This window comes from Leptosomus discolor, chromosome 5 (assembly GCF_034619465.1).
Source record: "Leptosomus discolor isolate bLepDis1 chromosome 5, bLepDis1.hap2, whole genome shotgun sequence".
In the NCBI taxonomy this organism is placed as follows: domain Eukaryota; kingdom Metazoa; phylum Chordata; class Aves; order Leptosomiformes; family Leptosomidae; genus Leptosomus; species Leptosomus discolor.
Window position 1 is genome coordinate 25,097,659 of NC_141395.1, and position 8,032 is coordinate 25,105,690.

An 8,032-nucleotide genomic window follows, 5' to 3' on the forward strand; every position below is an offset into this window, starting at 1 on the left:
TCACCTCTAGCACCCTCTCTCCAAAGTTACCTGTGGCTCTGTTAGCTCATCCCTCCGCTCTTTGCCTGGTGCCGCGGGGCGCAGCGTCGCCGCGCTGCAGGAGACACGGGCTACCGCGCTCGACAGACGTGACAGTCGGAAAGTCTCCCTTCAGTGATAACTTTGCTAGTAATAATGACGCTGATGGCAACCATTTAAACGAAGATAAATCCTTTGTCGTTAGCATCTCTGGAGTGCGCTTCGACAGCAGCCCAACCTTTATTCTCGCCGTGATTTTTTTTCACCCAGGTCATCTAGTATTTAGACCCTGCGAATTTGAGTTTCATCGCCCAGAGAAACACACCAATGTTTCCTGTGATTAAAAGCGGGCTTGATATTTTTGCGAGGAGAGCTGTTCCTGCTAATGTTAGTCACACACATCTCCTAAGTTCTTGTGCTCTTGCGCGTGATTCATAGCTCAAAAATGGGATACTTGTCAGATTTATTTTTTTTTAATAACGTGTTAAAGTCTCCCTAAACATTCCACAAAATATTTAGGAAACATTCTAGGCGTTGTTTGCAAAATCCAGCCTTCCATTAATGAGCTTTTTATGTCAGCCTTTTGAAATGTGAATTTAGACTGCAGTGTGGTGTCCTGCATTTTACAGCCCCAAAACCAGACAAAAGTAAATATCAACTTCTCTTTGCCCGCGGGCGCGGCGGCGCAGGGGGCCGATGGCGGAGGGGCGCGGAGCGGGGCGCAAGCCGCGCAGTCGGCACACGGTCTTCCCCCGCGGCCGCCGGCCGGGACGGGCACAGCGGGTTTGCGCTGCCCTCCCGGCTGGGTGGAGGGTGTCCCCGCTGTACCCCCCGGCTCGTATCTGACTGAGCGCGGCCGAGCGGGCGCAGCAGGTACCGCCCCGCCCCGCCGGGGTCCCGGAGCCCCAGCTTGCCCCGCCGCGCCCGGCTCCGCGGCAGCTGGTGGCAGCGGCAGCGGGGCCCGGCGGGGCGGCAGGCGGAGCGGCAGCCTGCGGCAGAGTTTATTGCTGTCGTTTGGCGCCCTCGTCTGTTTTCTTAAAGGCTGTAACAGGGCGAGCCCCTCTCCCCTGCGCGTTCGAAAACCGCAGCCGAGATGCCACAGCTCCGAGGCACCGCGTGTGCACACAGCCGAAGCCGGCACAACTTCAGGCTCCAGAAGTGGTACTGCACCACTAAAAAGGAGAGGACGCTTTTCATGTTATTCGGAGCGGATGGAAAAGACTACATGAAAAGCCGCAACGTGAGAAAAATAAACTACACGCAAGTGCGGCTGTGAATGATCTTTATTAGTGTTGTGTTATATTTGCACCTTTTAAATAATCCTGATACCTTAGGTTATGTGTAATGTACCTTAAAATATAGCCTCATTCATATGCAAGGAAATAACATGTTATAAAGGACGTCAATAATCTTCCACTAAGTAGATGTGAGGTAACAAAATCGTCCCCTGCCATGCGGGGTGGGGGTGGTGTTGTGTGTGTTTAATCAGTTCACCCCAGACTGTCAGCGCACTAATAAACTAGTCATCTGATATTTATATTCCCAGCAATCTACATGCACTTACTGCACCGTTGTGGGGTTTTTGGGTTTCTTTTTGTTTGTTTTGTTGTGTTTTTTTTTTAAAAAAAAACAAACAAACAAACAAAAAAAACCAATAGCACAGCCTAATAATCTCTCGGCATATCATTATAGTTCTTCAGAACTAACAGTTCAGCCTAAAGAACCTCCGGCATTAGAGTGACATTAGTGGGCAAGGAGGGAGGAAGTTACAGAGACTGCTGAAATATGCGAGGTTTTGTTAGAGGCTGTTTACTCAGTTGTCCTTGTAAGTTTAAATAGCTGCGTAGGCCTATGGCCAAACTTTTTTTCATTTTTACCATGAAAATTATTGCTCGAGGCATCAAAGAATATTTCAGTGCTCGTTTATTAAATCTTACCCGGGAAAAAGAGGTCATGCAACTTAATTGAAAAGGAGTTCGTATTAAATCAGCCAAACATCTCGGCCAGCTTTTCACCACTCGGAGCGTGCTTGGACAGGAGCATCTGCTTCCTTCCCCCCGGTGGGGCAGGCTGCCAGCAGGGGCCCGGGGCGCCGCGCAGCGCCGGCTGTCTATCCGCGGCAGCGCAAGGTCCCAGGGGCGCGGCCCGCGGGGTGGGAGCAGGCGGCGGTGCGGTGGTCCCGGGGTGTGCGGGGGCGCGGCCAGTCGGTCCCGGCGGGTGTTAGAGGAGGGGGCGCTGCCCCGGCGGACCCTGCGGTGCGGCGGGGGAGGGGGGCCGCGGAGCGCCCGCGCAGCGCCCGGGGCCGCGCCTCCGGCAGGCACGGCGGCGCCACCTGGTGGCGATGCCGTGGCACTGCCCGCCCTGCCCGCTGGAGTCCGCCTGGCAGCGCAGCTCCGCGCCCGCGCAGCGGCTGCCCCCCGTGTGCACACACTGCCGCTCAGCCTCGGCTCTCCCGCCCGCCTCGGACCGTCGCACAAGCGCAGGGCCGGTCTCGGGGCTCGTACCTGCGAGCGCGGGCCCGACTCTCCGCGAAATGCGACCCGAGAGCGGGGAAGGGCACGAATCCAGCGTGTCCCTTCCCCAGGCCGAGATCCCGCGGGCGCTCGCCTTGCGAGGTTAATGGTTACACGATGTCTTCTGGGGCCGCCTTCGCGCACACAGTTTTTTTTATCTGAACGACAAAGCGTTACCCCTGTCGCAAAGCTACTGGGGCGATGTTTCATTTGAGGTTGCAGCTGCGACAAGTCGTCGAGATCGTCCCAGGTCAGGGTTCCCGAGGTCCCCGCACTGATTGAGAAGGAGGTGGGAGGCAGGGAGCGGTCAGCAGCAGCCCGTGACCCGGGAGCCCAAGTTCAACCCCCGCAGTGCTCAGCCGGCCGTAAGCGCTGCCCGAGGCCAAGCTGGGAGCCCCGAGAATACTTTCTCCGAAGCGAAATGGATTTTTTAAGGCTGAAGTAAATAAAGAGATTAGAAGCTGTGGCACAGATCTGGAGGAAAAAATAGTTTAACAATTTTACCCGCGTTGCTATTGTCTTTTCATTATCGTAACTGGCTTTTTTGGTGCATTTTTTTAAGGGGGTAGGGGGGAAAAAGAGCTCTTCTGTTCTGTTTAGCTATCAAAAGTCCATGAAAGTTAAAAGGTAGCAACGGAACGCAGTGAGCATGGGGGAAGGTTCGGGGGAAGTATAAATCGATTGTTTTTCTCTTCGTTTTCGTTCTCCGTTTGTCCTGGACGACTTTTTTTTTTTTTTTTTTTTTCCCTACAGCAAAAACTAACAAGAGAAGCAACTTCCTAAAGACAGCGTTGCCATCGGCAAATCCTGGCGAGGGAGGTGATGAAAAGACCGGGTTGTTTTTCCTGGGAGAGACCAGGCAGAGGACAGACAGCAAATACTAAAAGCCTGTGCTAAAAGCTTGAGTAGAGTCCTAACTGTGTTAAGTCATGGCAAATGTATTTAAGGAAATGAGATAATTTCAGGGCAAAAAAAAAAACCCACAAACTTTTTTTTTTTTTTTTGGGGCGGGGGGGGGAGGAATACAGCCACTTTCTGCAGCGATGCTATCTAGCTCGGGTGTAATGCAGATTCCCGTGCAATGTGTCAATGGAAAATCGAATGCAGCTCCGCGGGACGCTGGGCACCCGCGGAGGCGCTGCCGGGGGAAGACGAGGACTCTCCTGCGGGCGAGAGGCCCGGTAAGCGCGGCAAGTCTCCCTGCCTGCTGCAGAGCGAAGCCTCCATGGGGACTGTCCTCCCTGGGCAGGGGGGGCGGCGGGCTGCTCTGGGCCGGGGCCGCAGCACGGCGCCCTGCACGGCCCCCGGGGCCGGGGGTGCGGAATGCGTCCTACCACTTGTACACTGAGTGGATGCTCTCAGAGATCCGACTTTGGCTCATGAGTTCACTATTTTTATTCGCGTTCATAATATCCTGCCGTGCAAGGCAGTGCTGTTTTCTACACCCTCTGCAAAACGGCTTGTTATGGAATTTAATTTGTTGGTCATAAACCTTCCCAAAGACACAGTTGTCTGGGACACCGAGAGGCTCTTGCTGAAGCAGAGGTCTCGGCAGGGCTGAGGTCCTCTGCGGGCGTCGCTGCGGCTGCAATGTGGTTTGCTTTGATGTAAAGGAGCTCAAAAAGCTCGGAACCTCTGTGCTTTAGGTGCTCCTTTCTTCCGGTGGTCTGTCTTAAAATGCCGTAACGGGAGAGAAAATTTCACCGCATTTATTGCAAGATGAAACACAACGGGAGGTGGGAATACAAGTGGAAAGATGTCCGGAGAAAAAGTATCTCGCTTCTCAGGACTTCAACATGTTAGCAATGTTTTCACTAGAAAGATGCGTGCAGGGACATAAAAGGATGAGAAACGTGTGCCTCTACAAACCGTCCTCCTAATTGCGTAGGGTTTCATGTCCTGAGAGTAAATACTGATTTGGCTTATAACAGAGCGAAACACGTCTGGCTCACTTCTTAGCTGATTATGAAAGATTAATAGCAATTAAGTGGTTAGAGCTAATGAACGTGAACTCGTGCTTGCCATCCGGTTGTTGCTGTGATTACTGGCACCCGTTTGTCATTCCTCACCCCGCTTCAAGAAAGTGCCGACGATTACTAGCCCGGCTACACAGCAAAGCTGCAGGACGGGCGGCTGCTGCGCGACCTGCCGCGCTCCCGCGCGGCCCCTCCGCGCCCGAGGCAGCCCAGCAGCCCGGGGGACCCCTCCACCGTCTGCCCGGGCCGCTCAGCAAGGGCAGCCCCCAGCCCCGAAATCGTGTCAGCACTAAGTTTCACCTCCGCTGCAGCTGCCTCTCTTCCTCCCCTGCGCCCGAGCCTCCGTTGGGACAATAAATACGGCCTCAGCTATACGCTTTTGAGCGGGCGCGGGATTTCCCTGCCCTTCCCCGCGGAGCTGCTGCCTGTCCCAGCAACTAGTTGCCCTCCGCACCCAAGAGAGGATTAAGTGTCTGCAATGCACAACTGAGGAGCGGCAGGAACCGGCCCAGAGGAGCAGGGGCTGGGGCTGGGCATCGTCTTCGGAGCTTTCTCCCTCTCCAGCTCTTCGCGCTCCTGCAATTTCCATACCGGCTCAGTGGGAGAGTCGAGAGAGACAACAGAAGGATTTGCCACAGTCTTGGGAAGTCACCCACAGAACAGCCGTCAGCATAAGCAGACGTTGCGTTTTAACTAGGCGGCCTTACCGCGACATGAACTGACACTGCAAGGGGAAAAAAGCCACATCTAATGAGCGTCAGGTTTAGCATCTTGCACTGCGCATGGACCCGGTGCCTTTCCTGGCTGGCAGCAATATCGGGGGGCGGGGGAGGCTAAACGGGATGTCTTTCATGGACCGAGAGCTCAGTGGAGCCAGGGGACCCCTTCTCCACTATAACAAAGCCCTTCTACTCCATACATCGCCGGGAAGGAGGGAGGTGGGGAGGATGGGATAGAAATTCCGTATCGGCTTTTCCCCCTTGCCGCAGACACAACAGTGAGCTGGGGAAGGTCTCGCCGGGGATCCGGTCAGACCCCTGCCCGCGGCTTCAAAAAGGCCAGCAGAGGACCCTCCGCTGGCCCTTTTGAAGCCGCGGGCTAGAGGAAGGGGGGCATGAGAGCGACGAGGGCGAGGTTGTCCCGGAGGGGTATCACCGCCGCCCCCCCCCCCCCCCCCCGCCCAACCCCTCCCCAGCGCCGGGGCTGCGGCGGGGCGGGAGCGCAGCGGCGGGGCGGGTGTGGGAAGGGAGGGGGGGCGCCTTCCGTGCGGACCGGGGGCTGCGAGGCGAAAGGGGCAGTGCGGGCAGCGGGAGTGTCACATGTTTCGACGGCAGCCTATGAGCAGCCCCCCGGGCTGCGGCAAACTAATCTGGAGCCGGCCGCCCCCACCCCCGTCCCCCCTCCCAACCTGGACTTCGTTTTTATAAACGTACCGCCAGGATCCAACCTGTTGGAGGCAAATAACCATTTGCATCATGCCCGGCCGGGGACCGAGCCGCCGCCGCCGCCGCCCGCGATGTGCAAGGCCATGAGCAAAGCAGCGAGCTGGGAGATGGACGGACTGCGCGGCGACAGCAGCGGCGGCGGCAGCGGAGCCCCCGGGCAGTGCCGTAATTTTCTCTCCTCGCCCGTTTTCGGGGCGGCGCACACGGGCCGAGCGGCCGCCGCCGCCGCTGCCGCCGCCGCCGCCTCAGGGTTCGCCTACGCCGGCGGAGGGGAGCGCTCGGGGGCGGCGGCGAGGCCCGACCCCCCGGCCAAGGACTGCCCGGGCTCCGCCGCGCCGGCCGCCGCCCCCGCTCTCGGCTATGGGTATCACTTTGGCAATGGATACTATAGCTGCAGGATGTCCCACGGGGTTGGGATCCAGCAAAACGCCCTGAAGTCTCCCCCCCATGCCTCCATTGGCGGCTTTCCCGTGGAAAAGTACATGGACGTCTCCAGTCTGACCAGCACGAGTGTCCCCGCCAATGAAGTCTCCTCCAGGGCGAAGGAAGTGTCCTTCTACCAGGGCTATACAACCCCCTACCAGCACGTTCCTGGGTACATAGACATGGTCTCAACGTTTGGCTCTGGGGAACCGAGACACGAAACATACATATCAATGGAGGGCTATCAGTCTTGGACTCTGGCTAATGGCTGGAATAGTCAGGTTTACTGTGCCAAAGATCAGACACAGAGCTCACACTTCTGGAAATCGTCCTTTCCAGGTACGAGAGGGAGAGAAATGGTCCGAGCTGAACCCCCTCGCGCCTCCTCCGCCTGCCCGTCCCCTCCCCCGCCCCCCGGGCTGCAGGGGCGGCCTGCCGAAGTGGACACGCTGCACAGAGACGCACAGAGCGGGGAGAAGGGGGGGGGGGGGGGGGGGGGGCGGCGGATTTTCCTCTTTCCTTTCTCTCCCTCTCCCCCACCCCCCGAGGAAACCTCCCACGCTGCTTTCCACCCCGCGGGACAGACCTCAGAGCGCCCCTGCCACTCAGAACCAGGACCCCGGACCCCCGGCCCGCGGGCGCCGGAGCGGCCTCGGGCTCCTTCTCCTGCTGCTTCCTTCGGTGGCCGGGTTTGTATTCGCGTTCGCAGTTCGCAGGAATATGGCTCGAAGGCTTTCCCTCCTCTGCCTCTCCGGCTGGCGGTTGACCCGGCCCCAGAGCACTTAAGAGACTGCGAGTGGTGAGGGCACCGAGGCACAAACCACATCCAAACAAACCCGGGGAGACACACACCAAAGCAATCGCTGTGTGTGCGCTGCCAGGACCGACCCGCTCTCGGCCCCCCGGCCAATGCCCCCGCCGTCCTGCGTGCTTGCTAGCGATGCATGCCTGAAAAGTGATGACAGTCCATCAAGGGTTTGGTGCTTTACTAACGTGCAAATAATGTGGCAGTGTAAATAATAATAAACTGTAAACAACCCGGCATTATTTATTTGCCCGTGAAAACCAGTGCCCAACAAGTATCAGTTAAACTTTAAACGCCTGTAATAAAATTCTAATTTTTCACATAATGTCTTTTACAATAGGGGACGTTGCACTAAACCAGCCCGATATGTGTGTCTACCGACGTGGGAGAAAGAAGCGAGTGCCGTATACAAAACTGCAGCTTAAAGAACTCGAGAATGAATATGCCATTAACAAGTTCATTAACAAGGACAAGAGGCGAAGGATATCCGCAGCCACAAACCTGTCTGAGAGACAAGTCACCATTTGGTTTCAGAACAGGAGGGTGAAGGATAAGAAAATAGTCTCCAAACTGAAAGACAATGTATCTTGATCTAATAGTTGTGGACAGTGATGGATATATAAACTCAATTTACGACGAGCTAAAGACTTTTGGAAAGACTTGAAAATATATTTAATTTTTTTTCTCCTTCCAGCGGTGGCGAAATTTCGGGAGTTGTTTTCCATGAAAGTCAGCGTTTTTCTCTCGGTGGAAGGGAGTGCTGACAAATCTTGAACTATAGTTCTGTTTCTTCCTTTTGAAAATAATATTAATATTAATATTAATTATATTTTCTGATCTTCCTTCTAGGCC

At 56.0% G+C, this 8,032-nt stretch overlaps 1 protein-coding gene across 1 annotated transcript; it reads left to right on the plus strand.

Moving 5' to 3' along the window:
- The first annotated feature begins 6,023 nt into the window (after nucleotides 1–6,023).
- Nucleotides 6,024–7,771, plus strand: HOXD13 (homeobox D13). Its single transcript, XM_086465687.1, has 2 exons — nucleotides 6,024–6,714; nucleotides 7,521–7,771. Exons 1-2 carry the CDS (start codon nucleotides 6,024–6,026, stop codon nucleotides 7,769–7,771), a joined length of 942 nt encoding a protein of 313 aa, XP_086321813.1.
- The last annotated feature ends 261 nt before the right edge of the window (nucleotides 7,772–8,032 follow it).

Bases quoted from the DNA above. Each gene is read 5' to 3' on its own strand.
- HOXD13 (XM_086465687.1), top strand. From the start codon at position 6,024: ATGTGCAAGGCCATGAGCAAAGCAGCGAGCTGGGAGATGGACGGACTG. The intron at 6,715-7,520 runs GTACGAGAGGGA...CTTTTACAATAG, and splicing joins CTGGAAATCGTCCTTTCCAG to GGGACGTTGCACTAAACCAG.